The sequence below is a fragment of the Salmo salar genome, chromosome ssa02, assembly GCF_905237065.1.
Source record: "Salmo salar chromosome ssa02, Ssal_v3.1, whole genome shotgun sequence".
NCBI lineage: Eukaryota > Metazoa > Chordata > Actinopteri > Salmoniformes > Salmonidae > Salmo > Salmo salar.
Genome location: NC_059443.1, coordinates 86772938 through 86792896, shown reverse-complemented (window position 1 = coordinate 86792896; position 19959 = coordinate 86772938). Strand labels below are relative to the sequence as shown.

At 42.5% G+C, this 19959-nt stretch overlaps 1 protein-coding gene and 1 long non-coding RNA gene across 3 annotated transcripts; one reads left to right on the top strand and one right to left on the bottom strand.

The window, feature by feature from the left end:
• The first annotated feature begins 12429 nt into the window (after positions 1 to 12429).
• LOC106594139 (uncharacterized) lies at positions 12430 to 14208 on the top strand. 2 transcript variants are annotated; one of them, XR_006763217.1, is made up of 3 exons: positions 12430 to 12739; positions 12985 to 13108; positions 13973 to 14204. It is a non-coding gene; the product is annotated as an uncharacterized lncRNA (long non-coding RNA). The 2 variants fall into 2 exon arrangements; XR_001326043.2 differs by having other exon boundaries at positions 12441 to 12739; positions 13009 to 13108; positions 13973 to 14208.
• Positions 14209 to 14236: 28 nt separating this feature from the next.
• Positions 14237 to 15704, bottom strand: LOC106594137 (piggyBac transposable element-derived protein 4-like; the record flags this gene model as incomplete). Its single annotated transcript, XM_014185500.2, has 2 exons — positions 14237 to 14652; positions 14801 to 15704. Coding segments are annotated over 2 exons (1224 nt in total), but the record flags the coding sequence as incomplete, so codon positions are not given.
• Positions 15705 to 19959: the final 4255 nt, after the last annotated feature.

Sequence of the window (19959 nt, the reverse complement as noted above, 5' to 3'; positions counted from 1 at the left end):
TGACTTGTCCATCTCGTTAGTGGGAAGGTGTTTCACCTGAGCTGGTCCAGGTTCTATTTAAGAGTGTCTGGCCCAGTGCTCCAGTTGTCTTGATAGATGTGGCGAGTCAACACCTTTAGTTGCTCCGCTTTTTTGGTTTGCGTCCTGTCTTTAAGTTTGGTGTGGGTTTTTCGTTTGTTTTCCTCTTCTTGGGCAGATTTAGTGGGTCTCATGGTGGGTGTCTTTTAGGTCCCAGTTGTTGTTACTAGTCAACTTTCAGTGGACACCCCCATAGTGTCTTTCAGAGCCCCTCCTAAAAACCCACATGTTTAGTTGTGGTTGTTGTCAGTGACTCTTTATTAGTTCCTCTTCGGTTTGAGCAACATTTTAGATTTTTCTTGCTTGGAAACGTAACAACAAACAATGTAGTAAAACAAGCTGATATTTTGGGTTGGATGTTGCATCCAATTGTTAATATTTTAATCAATGGCATTTCCTTAGTATGTTCATTAGTCTTTCAGTTGTTAATCTTGTTTTTTATCCTCCGTTTGTTGTGTACTAAATATTTCTGTTTTTTTTCCCCCTGTGAAACCATTGCGTTGCATCCATGTCTGAAATGTGCTGTATAAATAAAGCTTGATTTGATTTAAACATATTGTAAAACAAATGAATCCAATGACTGACCAATCAAGACTATTTCCAAACCAATGAACAAATATGTGTAAAAGCAACACATTTCTTGGTCCACCTTAAAATGATCACTTTTCCAGCCTGCTGAATTTGTGGTGGAGTGGTAAACACCACCCCCGGCTCTACCAGGGGCTTGAGGTGGTCTCCCACAGCTCTGCTTATGTCATGTTCTGTGGCCTTGCTGTTCCATTTCTTGACTGCCCCTGCAACACAGAAAGAAACACATTTAGTAATATTATATAAAAAACTCGGCCGGTTTCCCAGACAAGGCTTAAGCTTAGTCCCAGACTAAAATGCTTGTTTGAGCTGTCTTAAGTCTGTGCAAGTCGCTTTGAGTTATCTTAAAATAGTCGTTGATTTAGCCTGTTCTGGACTAATCAAAGCCGATTGCAAGAGGGAGGATTAGAGCTACTCTAGGACTAAATTGAAGATTAAATTAATCTTTCAAAGAGGCAGGTTTAACTTCTGCTTAGTGCTGTTTGTGAGGGAGCCTGGACTATGTGGAATGTCTAAATGAAGACCAACATGCACTACAGAGGCCAGCCAGACCAGTACTTGTGGATAGGAGTAATCCATTACATTACTTTTAGACTGCTTTCGTATGTACAAAGAAAATGCATTGGAGATAATATCTCTCCTTGAGCCTAGACTTTCCTCTGTCTCAAAGAGGAAGGCCTTTACCCAATTCTCTCCAAGTTCTGATCACTGAGGGTTTTGGCATCTGGAATCTTTCATTGTGAAACTGGTGATTTGTGTGGTGCCAGTGAAGCAACTGTGTGTTTAATAGTTCACAAAGTCTGCAGGAGGAGTCTTTACATCTAGTTTCCTGATGCTGCTGGCCAAGCCAACTATAAAGTCTCCAGGGCCATTTGTGAACTGAGGAGTCTTTACATCTAGTTTCCTGATGCTGCTGGCCAAGCCAACTATAAAGTGCAATTCTCTGAATATGGGCAGTTCCCAGGAGTGATTGGCTGGTTAGATGGATGTCATGTTCCCATCAAGTGTCCATCAACTCCTGATGCTGAGGAGTACCGTAACCATAACAACTGGTTTTACATCAACTACTGATGCTGAGGAGTGCCGTAACCATAACAACTGGTTTACCATCAACTCCTGATGCTGAGGAGTACCGTAACCATAACAACTGGTTTACCATCAACTCCTGATGCTGAGGAGTACCGTAACCATAACAACTGGTTTACCATCAACTCCTGATGCTGAGGAGTACCGTAACCATAACAACTGGTTTACCATCAACTCCTGATGCTGAGGGGTACCGTAACCATAACAACTGGTTTACCATCAACTCCTGATGCTGAGGAGTGCCGTAACCATAACAACTGGTTTACCATCAATGTTCAGGGTGGATGAACTCCTCATTTATAGTTGTCAAACATTGTTGCCTGTTGGAAAGGTGCAACTCAGGATGGAAGGATTTCCCTCAACTCTTCATTGGTCTCAGTTTCAGAGGACAACATAGTGGACAACTACTTGGTGACAGTGGATATTAGGGTGAGAAACATGGTCTACTAATAGTTACTACACAGTAATATTGTCTACTAATAGTTACTACATAGTAACATGGTCTACTACTAATAGTTACTACATAGTAACATGGTCTACTACTAATAGTTACTACATAGTAACATGGTCTACTAATAGTTACTACATAGTAATATGGTCTACTAATAGTTACTACATAGTAACATGGTCTACTAATAGTTACTACATAGTAACATGGTCCACTAATAGTTACTACATAGTAACATGGTCTACTAATAGTTACTACATAGTAATATGGTCTACTAATAGTTACTACATAGTAACATGGTCCACTAATAGTTACTACATAGTAACATGGTCTACTAATAGTTACTACATAGTAACATGGTCTACTAATAGTTACTACATAGTAATATGGTCTACTAATAGTTACTACATAGTAATATGGTCTACTAATAGTTACTACATAGTAACATGGTCCACTAATAGTTACTACATAGTAACATGGTCCACTAATAGTTACTACATAGTAACATGGTCCACTAATAGTTACTACATAGTAACATGTTCTACTAATAGTTACTACATATTAATATGGTCTACTAATAGTTACTACATAGTAATATGGTCTACTAATAGTTACTACATATTAATATTGTCTACTAATAGTTACTACATAGTAATATGGTCTACTAATAGATACTACATAGTAACATGGTCTACTAATAGTTACTACATAGTAACATGGTCTACTAATAGTTACTACATAGTAACATGGTCTACTAATAGTTACTACATAGTAATATGGTCAGAGGATGAGAAACAGATGGGCTCATGGCTGAGGTTAACTTCTTTGTTCTCTGTTGAAAGGTGGTGTCAGCATCTTCTCTCAGGGATGTTATAGCAGATGTGGAGGGAACCCACTCACTGTGTACTGGCTCTTCTAACCTGTTCACATTACACCCTCACTGTGTACTGGCTCTTCCAACCTGTTCACATTACACCCTCACTGTGTACTGGCTCTTCCAACCTGTTCACATTCCACCCTCACTGTGTACTGGCTCTTCCAACCTGTTCTCATTACACCCTCACTGTGTACTGGCTCTTCCAACCTGTTCACATTACACCCTCACTGTGTACTGGCTCTTCCAACCTGTTCACATTCCACCCTCACTGTGTACTGGCTCTTCCAACCTGTTCACATTCCTTTCCTCTGGAAAAAGAACATGGTTAGACGCACAAATAAACTCATATGGTCCTTAGAATGAAGAAGAATAAAGATTGACTCAGACAGTGGAATATATTTACCAAAGGAAGTAACCAATTTACTGTCTTTGGTATATGTACCATTTGTGCTCAGTTCTTCATCTGAACTGTCCAAATGGTCATCATCGGGTATACCATCCAGAGGTTGGTCATCATCTGGTATACCATCAAGAGGTTGGTCATCATCTGGAATACCATCCAGAGGTTGGTCATCATCTGGTATACCATCCAGAGGTTGGTCATCATCTGGTATACCATCCAGAGGTTGGTCATCATCTGGTATACCATCCAGAGGTTGGTCATCATCCGGTATACCATCCAGAGGTTGGTCATCGTCCGGTATACCATCCAGAGGTTGGTCATCGTCCGGTATACCATCCAGAGGTTGGTCATCATCCGGTATACCATCCAGAGGTTGGTCATCATCTGGTATATCATCCAGAGGTTGGTCATCATCTGGTATACCATCCAGAGGTTGGTCATCGTCCGGTATACCATCCAGAGGTTGGTTATCATCTGGTATACCATCCAGAGGTTGGTCATCATCTGGTATACCATCCAGAGGTTGGTCATCATCTGGTATACCGTCCAGAGGTTGGTCATCATCTGGTATACCATCCAGAGGTTGCTGCTGCTCTATTATTCCAGACAGGAAGTCACTCAATTCATCAGTGTTGTGTTGTTTTGGTGGTCCACCACCAGTAGTAAATCTCTCTCTTCTGATCTCTGCTTTCTCTCGTTTTAAAGCCAGTTTAAGGTTCTTCCACAGAGTCTATAAAAGGCAGATATCATTTAATAATAAAAGTGATGTCACAAAAATATGAATATGAGAAATGTGTAATCCTGATAATAATGCAGATATCTCACCTGAAGTTGTTTCTTCTTGTAATCCTGATAATAATGCAGATATCTCACCTGAAGTTGTTGTTACTTCTTGTAATCCTGATAATAATGCAGATATCTCACCTCTAGTTGTTGTTTCTTCTTGTAATCCTGATAATAATGCAGATATCTCACCTCTAGTTGTTGTTTCTTCTTGTAATCCTGATAATAATGCAGATATCTCACCTGAAGTTGTTGTTTCTTCTTGTAATCCTGATAATAATGCAGATATCTCACCTCTAGTTGTTGTTTCTTCTTGTAATCCTGATAATAATGCAGATATCTCACCTGAAGTTGTTGTTTCTTCTTGTAATCCTGATAATAATGTAGATATCTCACCTCTAGTTGTTGTTTCTTCTTGTAATCCTGATAATAATGCAGATATCTCACCTCTAGTTGTTGTTTCTTCTTGTAATCCTGATAATAATGCAGATATCTCATCTCTAGTTGTTGTACTCTTCTTGTGGTTACATTTCCATTGAATTCACTGCAAATTGCAGCCCAACCCTCTTGTTCTACTGCTCAGTAGCAGCAGTGTGGTTTTACCTTCAATAACTGGATGGTTTGACAACATTTGTTTTGGAGTGTTTTTTCATGCACACTAAAGTTTTTTTGAACAAATTATTTTTGCCTCTGCCATTGTTTCGTCTCCAGATTCACACCAGTATTGGTGTTTTCTATTCCGGATTTTAATGAGCACCACTAGACCAACAGCATGTGTTCATACTGAACCTAATCAGGTTCAACCCAGGTGTTCATACTGAACCTAATCAGGGTTAACCCAGGTGTTCATACTGAACCTAATCAGGATTAACCCAGGTGTTCATACTGAGCCTAATCAGGATTAACCCAGGTGTTCATACTGAATCTAATCAGGCTTAACCCAGGTGTTCATACTGAACCTAATCAGGCTTAACCTAGGTATTCTCATTTAGGCTTACTTACCTGACTCCAGTCTCCGACAAACTAAGCCAAATTTAAGCCACGTTCAGGAAAGCTACTTAAATGTCCTAGTTTAATTAGTCCTTCCTTAATCTAAGCCCTGCAGGATCTGAATGAAACCTAATGTCCAGTGGGATTGATCTGTTTGATCCAATTGTTTGTTTCAGTTTACAGTTGTTGAATCCTTTGACGTATTGTTGATTTCAAAACTTTTCAGTTTCAACAAATGCACTGGGTTGGTTGAAAAGTGATACTGTTTTGACATAGTGGAAGATACACTGAATTGATACTGTTTTTCATTCTAAGATGGACTAAAATATGTGCTCATTTGTTATGCAAGAGGGCGGCAGGTAGCCTAGTGGTTAGAGCTGACAAGGTAAAAATCTGTTGTCCTGCCCCTGAACAAGGCAGTTAACCCACTGTTCCCTGGTAGGCCGTCATTGTAAATAAGAATCTGTTCTTAACTGACTTCCTAGTTAAATAAAATAAATAAAATACAAATTAAAATGAAGTCTGTTGATTGTCAGTCATTGGGTTAATTTCTTTTGCAATATGTTCAAATCAAATCAAGCTTTATTTATACAGCACATTTCAGACATGAATGCAACGCAATGGCTTCACAGGAATAAAAAAAAAGAAATATTTACTACACAACAAACATAAGAGGATAAAAAACAAAAGATTAACAACTGAAGGACTAATGAGCGTCCTACGTGCTAACGAGCTAGACGTGCTAACGAGCTATACGTGCTAAAGTCCAACCTCAAAACATAAATGGAAAAACCAAAGCCTGTAACACCTTCCCCTTTAAGACAACAAACATATCCTATATTTTTGTTGGAAAAGGTTACTCACCACCAGCAGAAAACAATTTCCATTATAATCAACTACAATGCTTCACCTTCACCAATATAAACATGGTGTCTACTGGCTGTCAATAATTAAAACAAGAAGAAACGCACATTTCTAAATAATAATAATATACAATCGTATCTTTTATCCTTTTTTCTTTCTATAGAATCCTAAAACTCACTAGCTTCTAGAAGTCTCGTCTCCCTAAAACTCACTAGCTTCTAGAACTCTCATCTCCCTAAAATTCACCAGCTTCTAGAACTCTCGTCTCCCTAAAACTCACTAGCTTCTAGAACTCTCATCTCCCTAAAATTCACCAGCTTCTAAAACTCTCGTCCCCTTGGAACGAGCACAAACAAAACTCATCTCCAATACGGAAGAACGTGCAGTCAGAATAAATTGTGATCCATGGAAACGCACTGGCTAAACGCAAATCTTTTTGACTGCCCATCCTTGAGAAAATCAGCAACCAAGTTGTCCTTACCACAGACATGTCTGATTTCAAGGGGAAACTCCTGCAATATCCGTAGTAACTTTCCACCTCACTGCTGAGCTTCTCTCTCTTTTCAGGGTTCACTAGATAGGCATGTTGTTGGATCGGGGCCCAGTCCCCAATGTCATGCTCTAGTACATTTGGGTTGGCACATCTGAGAATGATCCCTGATATTCTAAAAGCAGGGCAACAATGTCAATATAATTGTACCAAAAATTGTCAGTTGGTTACATAAATAATTATGATTACTACAGTGGGGGAAAAAAGTATTTGATCCCCTGCTGATTTTGTACGTTTGCCCACTTACAAAGAAATGATCAGTCTATAATTTTAATAGTAGGTTTATTTGAACAGTGAGAGACAGAATAACAACAAAAGAATCCAGAAAAACGCATGTCAAAAATGTTATAAAATGATTTGCATTTTAATGAGGGAAATAAGTATTTGACCCCTCTGCAAAACATGACTTAGTACTTGGTGGCAAAACCCTTGTTGGCAATCACAGAGGTCAGACGTTTCTTGTAGTTGGCCACCAGGTTTGCACACATCTCAGGAGGGATATTGTCCCACTCCTCTTTGGAGATCTTCTCCAAGTCATTAAGGTTTCGAGGCTGACGTTTGGCAACTCGAACCTTCAGCTCCCTCCACAGATTTTCTATGGGATTAAGGTCTGGAGACTGGCTAGGCCACTCCAGGACCTTAATGTGCTTCTTCTTGAGCCACTCCTTTGTTGCCTTGGCTGTGTGTTTTGGGTCATTGTCATGCTGGAATACCCATCCACAACCCATTTTCAATGCCCTGGCTGAGGGAAGGAGGTTCTCACCCAAGATTTGACGGTACATGGCCCCGTCCATCGTCCCTTTGATGTGGTGAAGTTGTTCTGTCCCCTTAGCAGAAAAACACCCCCAAAGCATAATGTTTCCACCTCCATGTTTGACGGTGAAGGTGGTGTTCTTGGGGTCATAGGCAGCATTCCTCCTCCTTCAAACAGGACGAGTTGAGTTGATGTCAAAGAGCTCCATTTTGGTCTCATCTGACCACAACACTTTCACCAGTTGTCCTCTGAGTCAGTCAGTTGTTCATTGGCAAACTTCAGATGGGCATGTATATGTATTCTTGAGCAGGGGGACCGTGCGGGCGCTGCAGGATTTCAGTCCTTCACGGCATAGTGTGTTACCAATTGTTTTCTTGGTGACTATCGTCCCAGCTGCCTTGAGATCATTGACAAGATCCTCCCGTGTAGTTCTGGGCTGATTCCTCACCGTTCTCATGATCATTGCAACTCCACGAGGTGAGATCTTGCATGGAGCCCCAGGCCGAGGGATATTGACAGTTCTTTTGTGTTTCTTCCATTTGCGAATAATCGCACCAAATGTTGTCACCTTCTCACCAAGCTGCTTGGCGATGGTCTTGTAGCCCATTCCAGCCTTGTGTAGGTCTACAATCTTGTCCCTGACATCCTTGGAGAGCTCTTTGGTCTTGGCCATGGTGGAGAGTTTGGAGTCTGATTGATTGTTTGCTTCTGTGGACAGGTGTCTTTTTTACAGGTAACAAGCTGCGGTTAGGAGCACTCCCTTTAAGAGTGTGCTCCGAATCTCAGCTCGTTACCTGTATAAAAGACACCTGGGAGCCAGAAATCTTTCTGATTGAGAGGGGGTCAAATACTTATTTCCCTCATTTAAATGAAAATCAATTTATAACATTTCAAACATGGGTTCTTCTGGATATTTTTGTTGTTATTCTGGCTCTCACTGTTCAAATAAACATACCATTAAAATTATAGACTGATCCTTTCCTTGTCAGTGGGCAAACGTACAAAATCAGCAGGGGATCAAATACTTTTTCCCCCCACTGTAAATGTTTCATGAAATGTAATTATGAAATATTTGGTTGCATATTCTTATTTTCAACGTCTTTTCAATTACATGTTGCTAGGTGGGATAGCCCCAATGTCAAAACACAGTTTTAACATGTACAAATCAATAACCAATATGCAGAAACAGTTTGTGATATATTGAAAACCTAAACATAAAATGGGCTATACTGTATACACAAACATCTGCCACAATAATCATATTACTTGCAGTTTTTTAAAACAAGCACCTTATAAACTGCACAAGCACCATAAACGCTGTTGTTTTGACAAGTAGCAATAAATCACTGATATCAATTAGGGGGAAAAAATCTGGTTGTACATGCTGTTGAAACTAACAACAACAAAAACACATGGAAATGGGAGATGTATTTTACCTCACTGGTTAGAGGACAACCTGCAGAAGACAGTCAGCTACATTTTGGAGTGATACATTTAAATTTAGGGGTCGCTAAACAAAGGAACGCAACACTTATTTGTCATAACTCATCGCTAAAATAATTTGTGGGAGAAGAGGTTGCAAGCCTTGTTAAAACTAACAGCTCAAAAACCACACGGAATCTGGGAATAATGTGTACATGGTTAGAGGACAATGGTTAGAGGACAATTTGTAGAAAACAGCTAGCTACATTTTGAAGTGTTGCATTTTGATTCAAGTGGGTCACCAACATGGTAAGTGTAACACAACTCTTTTTTTGTTAGTCAATTTTCGTTAAATGACATAAATAGTACTCTTTCAATTCAGAGCCTGTATTTTTCCGTGAGGCTAAAATCCCTATCAAGTTGAAATCAATAGAACAGGGGCAAACGTTTAGGGTTCAACATTGTGACATTATAAAAATATTCCTACTATAATGTTTAAACATTCTACATTGTGACATTAATTCATTGATATCATGAAACAACTCCTTCATGTATGTATTTTCTGATGTTTGATCAGAGGTATTTTATCAGATTATCTCTGGTCACAATGATCACAGCTGAGGTTTCTCTCCAGTATGTGTTATATGGTGTGTAGTCCACTTGCTAGACTAGTAAAACTTTTCCCACATTGAGCACAGCTATAAGATTTATCTCCTGTGTGTGTTCTCTGGTGTGATATCAGGCTGCTTAGCTGAGTGAAACTCTTCCCACATTGAGAACAGCTATAAGGTTTCTCTCCTGTGTGGATTCTCTGATGAATTTTAATGCCTGATGAGGTGAATCTCTTCCCACAATCAGAGCAGCAGTGAGTTCTCTTCCCTGTGGATCTCTGCAGGTGTTTCTTGAGGTGTTCTGGTCTGGAGAGACTCTTCTCTGCCTCGTCAGCATCATGAGGTTGTTGAGGCTCCCCAGAGGATCCACGATAGTCACGTCTCTCTCCTGTGTGAACAACAAAGTCAGACAGATTCCTGTTCCCACGAAAGCTAAGAACTAAATGATTATTGCCCCGTTGCACTCATTTCTGTCATCATGAAGTGCTTTGAGAGACTAGTCAAGGATCATATTACCTCCACCTACCCGATACCCTAGACCCACTCCAATTTGCTTACCGCCCCAATAGGTCCACTGACGATGCAATCGCCATCGCACTGCACACTGCCCTGTCTCATCTGGACAAGAGGAACACCTATATAAGAATGCTGTTCATTGACTACAGCTCAGAATTGAACACCATAGTACTCTCCAAACTAGTCATTAAGCTCGAGACCCTGGGTCTTGACCCCGCCATGTGCAACTGAGTCCTGGACTTTCTGACCGGCCGCCCCAGGTGGCAAAGGTAGGAAACAAAATCTGCACCCTGCTGATCCTCAACACTGGGTCCCCACAAGGGTGCGTTCTCAGCCCTCTCCTGTACTCCCTGTTCACCCATGACTGCGTGGCCATGCACGCCTCCAACTCAATCATCAAGTTTGCAGGCAACGCTACAGTGGTCGGCTTGATTATCAACAACGACAGGTCTGCCTACAGGGAAGAGGTTAGGGCCCTCGGAGTGTGGTGTCAGGAAAATAACCTCTCACCCAACTTCAACAAAACAAAGGAGATGATCGTGGACTTCAGGAAACAGCAGAGGGAGCAGCCCCCCATCCACATCGACGGGACAGTAGTGGAGAAAGTGGAAAGTTTTAAGTTCCTCGGCGTACACATCACAGACAAACTGAAATGGTCCACCCACACAGACAGTGTGGTGAAGAAGGCGCAACAGTGCCTCTTCAACCTCAGGAGGCAGAAGATATTGGGCTTGTCACCAAAAACACTCAAACTTTTACAGATGCACAATCAAGAGCATCCTGTCGGGCTGTATCACCGCCTGGTATGGCAACTGCACCTCCCTCAACCGCAAGGCTCTCCAGAGGGTGGTCCGGTCTGCACAACGCATCACCAGTGGCAAACTACCTGCCCTCCAGGACACCTACACCACCCGATGTCACAGGAAGGCCAAAAAGATCATCAAGGACAACAACTACCCGAGCCACTGCCTCTTCACAACGCTATCATCCAGAAGGCGAGGTCAGTACAGTTGCATCAAAGCTGGGACCGAGAGACTGAAAAACAGCTTCTAGCTCAAGGCCATCAGACTGTTAAACAGCCATCACTAACATTAATAACGCCGCTTTAATAATGTTCACATATCATACATTACTCATCTCATATGTATATACTGTATTCTATACCATCTACTGCATCTTGCCTATGACGCACGGCCATTGCTCATACATATATTTTTATGTACATTTTCTTATTCATCCCTTACATTTGTGTGTATAAGGTAGTTGTTGTGAATTTGTTAGATTACTTGTTAGATATTACTGCACTGTCGGAACTAGAAGTACAAGCATTTCGCTACACTCGCATTAACATCTGCTAACCATGTGTATGTGACAAATAAAATTTGATTTGACCTGACCCCGCAAGATGCGTCAGTTTTGTCAATTCATTCATTGTCTTTTGTTTGAAACCCTCCTGTCAATGTTGAGGAAGGACGAAGATGCACTCCTGATTACACATATAGAAGTAGGACTAGTGTACCTGACAATAGTTCCTCAAAGTATTTTCGTTAAATATTTCCAGCTCTCACCCTTTCGATAACCACTCAGCATAAAAGGGTAAAATGTAATGCTCTGATCCAGTGGAAATGTCACAAAATACCTGATTACTTCTTATTCTTTGTACAAATAGCCGACAGCTGTGTCTGTCCCGAACTCACTGGCCTGGAAACTCCGAGGGCCCCAAATATTTTATACAATGTTGCAAGTTTCGGAGGACCCAGTTGATAGTTGATACAATGTTTCAAGTTTGTTGTAGACAGGCCATGTGCAGCCAATGTGATTTCTAGGATATTTGTTTTTATCAGGATATTTTCTACCTGCAGGCTGCAATGTTTTTATTTGTTGGCTTTATGTAGGCTATTTTTACATAGTTGGCAATGGCAATAAAAGTTACTTATAGATTTGTATAATTTTCATTTAGATTTAGATAGAATGTAGATTAATCACAGACAATAATTTTGAGATACTATTATAAACTAAGTGAAACTGTTCCATGAAAATGTGCATATGAAAATCCTAACTGGCACGCAGATTGGTAGAAATGGTCAGATAAATTTGCACTCCAACTGGAAAAGGTTGCCGACTGCTAGTGTAGTCTATTACTGAAAACTTCAATAGCATAACGGCAGAATTTACGAAGTCCAACCGCGGGAGGAGGAGTGGGGTTTCCTTCTAGTCCGGTTACGTCGACGACTGGCTCCCTCTAGTCAGGTTATAGTGACGACTGGCTCCCTCTAGCCCTTTCACGCGTGAGTTCCAAATATCTCTAACGGTTGCCACAGCGTGAGTTTTTTTGTGCACGTGATGTTAGAATGTTCTCTCCATTCCAGAATGTGATTGTTACGTAACAGTGCATTTAATCCGCGCTGCCCTCAAACCAAAGCACGCAGACTGTTTTTATTTATAGGCTGTTTCAACTTCAATTTCAAATGATTTTCTAACAAGTTTTTATTTTCTAAGAACAGTTTGAATTTAGGTGTGTTCCGCCTCCTCATTCATTCACATAAAAATAGTCATTTTTTCTTTTGCGGACAATTTAATTTTTGGGACATTTCTGACCCGGACAAAATTCCCCAAGCACTTTCCAATTGTTTGTGCAGTTCAAGTCTGCAGACATTTGCTAATCTCCCGTCAGAACAGGATCTGCACACGTGTTCACATTTTCCATCTGTTGCCCTCATTGTTTTCGTTACTAATAATAACTTTGGAAATGTGTGCGTTTCTATCAAAGTAAGTGCATTATTACATTGTAATAGTGTATGTATGTCGTTTCTATTGTAGCGTACTGTATGTATGGAGCATAATAGATTTGTGTATATTCTTTATAACCGCGGACACGTGAGGTAACGTTACTCATTTTATAACCTTTATGTTATATTCAATCGTGCTTAGGTAGCTAGCTACATTTTTCTATCAGCTCTGTAAAACAATGCTAATTGCGTCAGAGAAGTATTATCTTGTGTTGTATTTTGAAGCTACATGGCCTTATGACTCCCTAGTGGCGCAGCGGTCAAAGGCACAGCACGGGGTCAAAGGCACAGCACGGTGCTAGAGACGTCACTACAGACTCCCTGGTTCAAATCCATGCTGCGTTTCTAAGTAAGTGCCTTATTACGTTATAATAGTTTCGGTATGCCGTAGCGAGAATAATGTATACTTCTTATAAGCGAGGGGACGTTACTCATTTTATAACTTTTCATTTTAGTCATTTAGCAGACGCTCTTATCCAGAGCGACTTACAGTAGTGAATGAATACATTTCATACGTTTTTTTTTCTTCCGTACTGGCCCCCTGTGGGAATCGAACCCACAACCCTGGCGTTGCAAACACCATTGCAAACACCATGCTCTACCAATTGAGCCACAGGGAGGCCCACCTTCATGGTGTTATATTCAATCGTGCTTAGGTAGCTAGCTACATTCTTCTATTAGCTCTGTAAAACAATGCTAGTTGCGTCGGAGAAGTATTAGCTTGTGTTGTATTTTGAAGCTACATGGCCTTATGACTCCCTAGTGGCGCAGCGCTCAAAGGCACTGCATCTCAGTGCTAGAGGCATCACTACAGACACCCTGGTTCAAATCCAGGCTGTATCACAACTGGCTGTGATTGGGAGTCCCATAGGGCAGCGCACAATTGGCCCAGCGTTGTCCGAGTTTGGCCGGTGTAGGCCATCATAGGTAAATAATAATTTGCTGTTAAATGACTTGCCTAGTTAAATAAAATAAAACATATGACCATGGTTTGTTTATTTGGTCTATTCAGCATGGCTCTGTTCTGCCCTGCCTTGCCCCCTTGTGGAGCTCAAAAGTTAGTTTCTTACTGTTATAACTCAAATCTGTGATTTTGTCAATGCAATAAACTATTTTTATAGCTGTGTTTATTATGTTATTTGTAATATTGTTTTATTGCTATATCCTTATATTGTATTCTAATTAATAATTCCTCTTTATTCTGTACTTTCAGAAACCACAAACAGTATTTGCCAATATCATAACTGGACATCTTTCGAGCTGAAGATTGAGGACAGCTTTTGTATGCTAACGTTCTCTCCTTAACAGTTTTACTGGATGGAAACACAGCAAGAAAACACATAGGCCAATATGTAATAGTCGTCTATTTTATTGAAGTATTGGTAGTTGGTTCAACAACAACTTGTTTTACTAGAGGACAAAAAATTGAATATGCATAACCCATATTTAATATTCATGCAGTGACTGAACAACAACTGCATTTCCACCCCCACCTCTAAAGGCATAGTATCATGGCAGGTCACCTGTCAAGTCACCTGTCAGGTCAGTCAGTCACTTATTGCTGCAGATGTGCTCAATAATGCTTGAGCATGTGATACTCCTCAAAGCATGGTGAAATACATAGAGGTGTATCACAAGCTAAACACATGTATTTTGTCATCTTCCTCTGCTTACTTCTCCTGGCGCCAGACAGGCAGACTTTGCAGTGCCTCCGTGTGCGACTACCTTGAGCAGCAGTTTGAGGGACTTTGCAGGGAAAATGCCGTGCAGTGAGGCGTAGGGGATTGTCTAAAGCAGGGCGACCCCCAGTGGAGGGGCGCCGAGGGGTGTGGTGCTCCTCCAACAGCTCTCTCATGAGGTTCTCTCTGTATTTTTGGTAGGTAATTACTTTACCTATGAGGGAGTGGGGAGGATGAGGAAAGTTAGAGGATGATGAGGCAGTGGGTAGGTTGGTGAGATATTGTCACTGTAATTGCATAATGGATTTGTATGTGAACTGTACATCCAATTACAAAAATACCTTGTTCAGTAATCATCTCACCTGTTAGTTGGCGGTGAACTATGCTGCCGTTGAGGACAGCAGTGTCGATCAGCTGGAAAAATATCTTCTTATACCACTTGGTCGTTTTCCGAGTGCATTCCACAAAGCTGTTTATCATGTCCGCCTTATCCACGGCCCCCATTTTGAGGTTATAGTCTAGCACACAATCTGGTTTTATCTTTCTCTCTCCCGTCAGGTGGTCCACCTTCCCTGTGGCCGACATGGTTGCTGTATGGACAGTGGAGAGGACATGGACGTCTCTTTTGTCATGCCACTTTACTGCCAGCTGTTGACCGTTCTCCTGGAACTCCACCTCCCCTCTCTGCATCTTCCTGCATCCGAATGCCGGCATCCCCTTCCTGTTCGACCTGACTGTGCCACAGGCCCCTGTGCAGTTGAAGAGCAGATGCTGGAAGAGTGTGGGACTGCTGTACCAATTGTCCACGTACAAAGTGTGTCCCTTGCCGAGATGAGGAGCCAGCATGGTCATCACCACGGACCCAGACACCCCAAGCCCCTCATAATGTTTGATGTCAGTGGTAGACCCTGTGTACACTATAATATCCAGGACATATCCTGTCTTCACGTCGCACATGACAAAGAACTTGACCCCAAACCTGTGCCTTTTGGAGGGAATATATTGACGGAACGCCAGCCTACCTTTCCATAACATCAGGGACTCATCAATGCATAGGTCCTTGTATGGCACAAAGACCCGACCAAATGCTGATGTCAGGCTGATAAGAACAATTCTTATTTTGTATAACGGGTCACTTAGGATGGCAGTAGCATTGTTGACGAAATGCAGGCATCGCAGCAGAATTAGGAAGCGGTCTTGGGAAAAGAGGGTGGCAAAGAAGGGAGTTGCAAACATAGGATCTGTGCTCCAGTAGTCTCTTAGGGAGTTCTTCTTTACTATCCCCATGAGGAGGACTGTCACCAGGAAGGTATACATTTCACTAATTGTGGTTGTCACCCATTTAGCGAGTTTCCCCCTCACTCCTGGCTCTCTCTTCTCCTGTAGCTCCAAGGCATAGCGATTGGTCTCCTGTACTATGTTTCCCACGAGCTCCTCTGTCAGAAACAACTTGAAGCACTCTGCCTCAGTTGGAAATGGCAAGGGGCGTTGCACTCCAGACTGGAACTCGTCAAAGCAAACAGCAGGGCCAGGAGGGGTGAAATGGCTGGCGGCCTTCCAGCTACCACAGAACTCTTGTACTTCATCCACTGTCGGTCTGCCTCCATCACCACCAGCATCTTCAAAGGGACCTGGTACTTCGTCAGTGGACAAGGGAACCTCAGATTCAGGGTTCTCAATGGCTACAAGGTTGGGGGGCAGCTCCTCACTGTCACTGTCAGAATCTGATTCCTGACTTTCATACTCAGACTCAATGTCAGAATTAAAAAAAATCTCCAGAATTTCCACATTTGTGAGTTGTCTCCTTTTGAAAGACATTGCTATTGCTACAGCTTAGCTCACGAGCTACATACATAAACAACAACACTGAATGGCTCAGAGTGAGAGGGTACGTGATTGACTGCCGGCATGCGTCACTTGTATCAATAAATCACCATCAGAAAATGTTTTGTGTGGTAATTATTTGTGTATTTACTGTTTTATTCACATGTTTTCAATTCTAGGTGACAAATCATGCATTCCGATTCTTGCATAGATTGTAATGGGCACATATTATGTGTGTAAAATACTTATTTGAAGGTTATACTGATTATGATGAGCTAAGCTAATTCCAGCTATGTGTATGGAGCCATGTTTGTTGACATACAATGCATTCTGGGTTTCACGTAATCTTTTGACCAAAGATGTTATAACAAAATGAGGTGAGTAAGAGTTCACTCATTTTTTGAGGACTTCTGGAAATGATGGTGGGATGTGAACGACAGTAGACACACCCCTTCAACGTGCATACTATAAACAGACCGAACTCATCTTGTCTGTTATTATCTTCGGTTTCTGTGAGGAAAAAAATGCATGGCTGCGCGCTGAAACTAATCGTCGGATTACTTTCGATTTCTAGAAAGTGTTTTACTCAATTATTTTGATCAACGGTGAGCAAACCCGTGATGTGATTAATTGTAAATAGTAATTGCTATTAGCTAATTCATAGTGTAGTTTATGTCAGCCGAGAGTATCGCTAGGACAAATGTAGCCTACATTTTTCCGGTTAGGATGATTGTGTTATGCTATAGATACTTCTGTGAATATCTGAACATTGCATCCAAAAATAAACTGCTCACATTCTGGACATAACTTTGTAAGGACTGTGTTTGTGTAAATAGTTTCTGAAAAAAGTGTGGCCAGCTGCGGCTGAAACTAATTGTCGGATTACTTTCAAGAATTGTACATAGTAATTGCTATTAGCTAATTCATGGTATAGTTTACGTAAGGACTGTTTGTGTAAATAGTTTCTGAAAAAAGTGTGGCCAGCTCAAATGTTAATTGTTGCGTCATTCGAAACTGGCCGTTCTAAATGAGCATTCTAAATTAGTGTTCTAATCACACGGGACATGATCGTACGCTTCAGGGACCACTGTAGAACGATCACACCCCGTGTGATGGTACGTGTGAAAGGGCTAGTCAGGTTATAGTGACGACTGGCTTCCTCTAGTCAGGTTATAGTGACGACTGGCTCCCTCTAGTCAGGTTATAGTGACGACTGGCTCCCTCTAGTCAGGTTATAGTGACGACTGGCTCCCTCTAGTCAGGTTATAGTGACGACTGGCTCCCTCTAGTCAGGTTATAGTGACGACTGGCTCCCTCTAGTCAGGTTATAGTGACGACTGGCTCCCTCTAGTCAGGTTACGTTGATGACTGGCTCCCTCTAGTCAGGTTACGTTGACGACTGGCTCCCTCTAGTCAGGTTATAGTGACGACTGGCACCCTCTAGTCAGGTTATAATGACGACTGGCTCCCTCTAGTCAGGTTATAGTGATGACTGGCTCCCTCTAGTCAGGTTATAGTGACGACTGGCTCCCTCTAGGTCAGGTTATAGTGACGACTGGCTCCCTCTAGTCAGGTTATAGTGACGACTGGCTCCCTCTAGTCAGGTTATATTGACGACTGGCTCACTCTAGTCAGGTTATATTGACGACTGGCTCCCTCTAGTCAGGTTATAGTGACGACTGGCTCCCTCTAGATCAGGTCATGTTGACGACTGGCTCCCTCTAGTCAGGTTATATTGACGACTGGCTCCCTCTAGTCAGGTTATAGTGACGACTGGCTCCCTCTAGTCAGGTTATAGTGACGACTGGCTCCCTCTAGTCAGGTTATATTGATGACTGGCTCCCTCTAGTCAGGTTACGTTCACGACTGGCTCCCTCTAGTCAGGTTATAGTGACGACTGGCTCCCTCTAGTCAGGTTACGTTGATGACTGGCTCCCTCTAGTCAGGTTACGTTGACGACTGGTTCCCTCTAGTCAGGTTATAGTGACGACTGGCTCCCTCTAGTCAGGTTATAGTGACGACTGGCTCCCTCTAGTCAGGTTACGTTGACGACTGGCTCCCTCTAGTCAGGTTACGTTTATGACTGGCTCCCTCTAGTCAGGTTACGTTGACGACTGGCTCCCTCTAGTCAGGTTATAGTGACGACTGGCACCCTCTAGTCAGGTTATACTGACGACTGGCTCCCCTCTAGTCAGGTTATAGTGATGACTGGCTCCCTCTAGTCAGGTTATAGTGACGACTGGCTCCCTCTAGGTCAGGTTATAGTGACGACTGGCTCCAACTAGTCAGGTTATAGTGACCAATGGCTCCCTCTAGTCAGGTTATATTGACGACTGGCTCCCTCTAGTCAGGTTATATTGACGACTGGCTCCCTCTAGTCAGGTTATAGTGACGACTGGCTCCCTCTAGGTCAGGTCATGTTGACGACTGGCTCCCTCTAGTCAGGTTATATTGACGACTGGCTCCCTCTAGTCAGGTTATAGTGACGACTGGCTCCCTCTAGTCAGGTTATAGTGACGACTGGCTCCCTCTAGTCAGGTTACGTTGATGACTGGCTCCCTCTAGTCAGGTTACGTTGACGACTGGCTCCCTCTAGTCAGGTTATAGTGACGACTGGCTCCCTCTAGTCAGGTTACGTTGATGACTGGCTCCCTCTAGTCAGGTTACGTTGACGACTGGTTCCCTCTAGTCAGGTTATAGTGACGACTGGCTCCCTCTAGTCAGGTTATAGTGACGACTGGCTCCCTCTAGTCTGGTTATAGTGACGACTGGCTCCCTCTAGTCAGGTTATATTGACGACTGGCTCCCTCTAGTCAGGTTATATTGACGACTGGCTCCCTCTAGTCAGGTTATAGTGACGACTGGCTCCCTCTGGTCAGGTTATAGTGATGACTGGCTCCCTCTAGTCAGGTTACGTTGACGACTGGCTCCCTCTAGTCAGGTTATATTGATGACTGGCTCCCTCTAGTCAGGTAACGTTGACGACTGGCTCCCTCTAGTCAGGTTATGTTGACGACCTTCTCCCTCTAGTCAGGTTACGTTGACGACTGGCTCCCTCTAGTCAGGTTATAGTGATGACTGGCTCCCTCTATTCAGGTTACGTTGACGACTGGCTCCCTCTAGTCAGGTTACGTTGATGACTGGCTCCCTCTAGTCAGGTTACGTTGACGACTGGCTCCCTCTAGTCAGGTTATAGTGACGACTGGCTCCCTCTAATCAGGTTATAGTGACGACTGGCTCCCTCTAGTCAAGTTATAGTGATGACTGGCTCCCTCTAGTCAGGTTATATTGACGACTGGCTCCCTCTAGTCAGGTTATAGTGACGACTGGCTCCCTCTAGTCAGGTTATAGTGACGACTGGCTCCCTCTAGTCAGGTTATATTGATGACTGGCTCCCTCTAGTCAGGTTACGTTTACGACTGGCTCCCTCTAGTCAGGTTATAGTGACGACTGGTTCCCTCTAGTCAGGTTATAGTGACGACTGGCTCCCTCTAGTCAGGTTATAGTGACGACTGGCTCCCTCTAGTCAGGTTACGTTGACGACTGGCTCCCTCTAGTCAGGTTACGTTTATGACTGGCTCCCTCTAGTCAGGTTACGTTGACGACTGGCTCCCTCTAGTCAGGTTATAGTGACGACTGGCACCCTCTAGTCAGGTTATACTGACGACTGGCTCCCTCTAGTCAGGTTATAGTGATG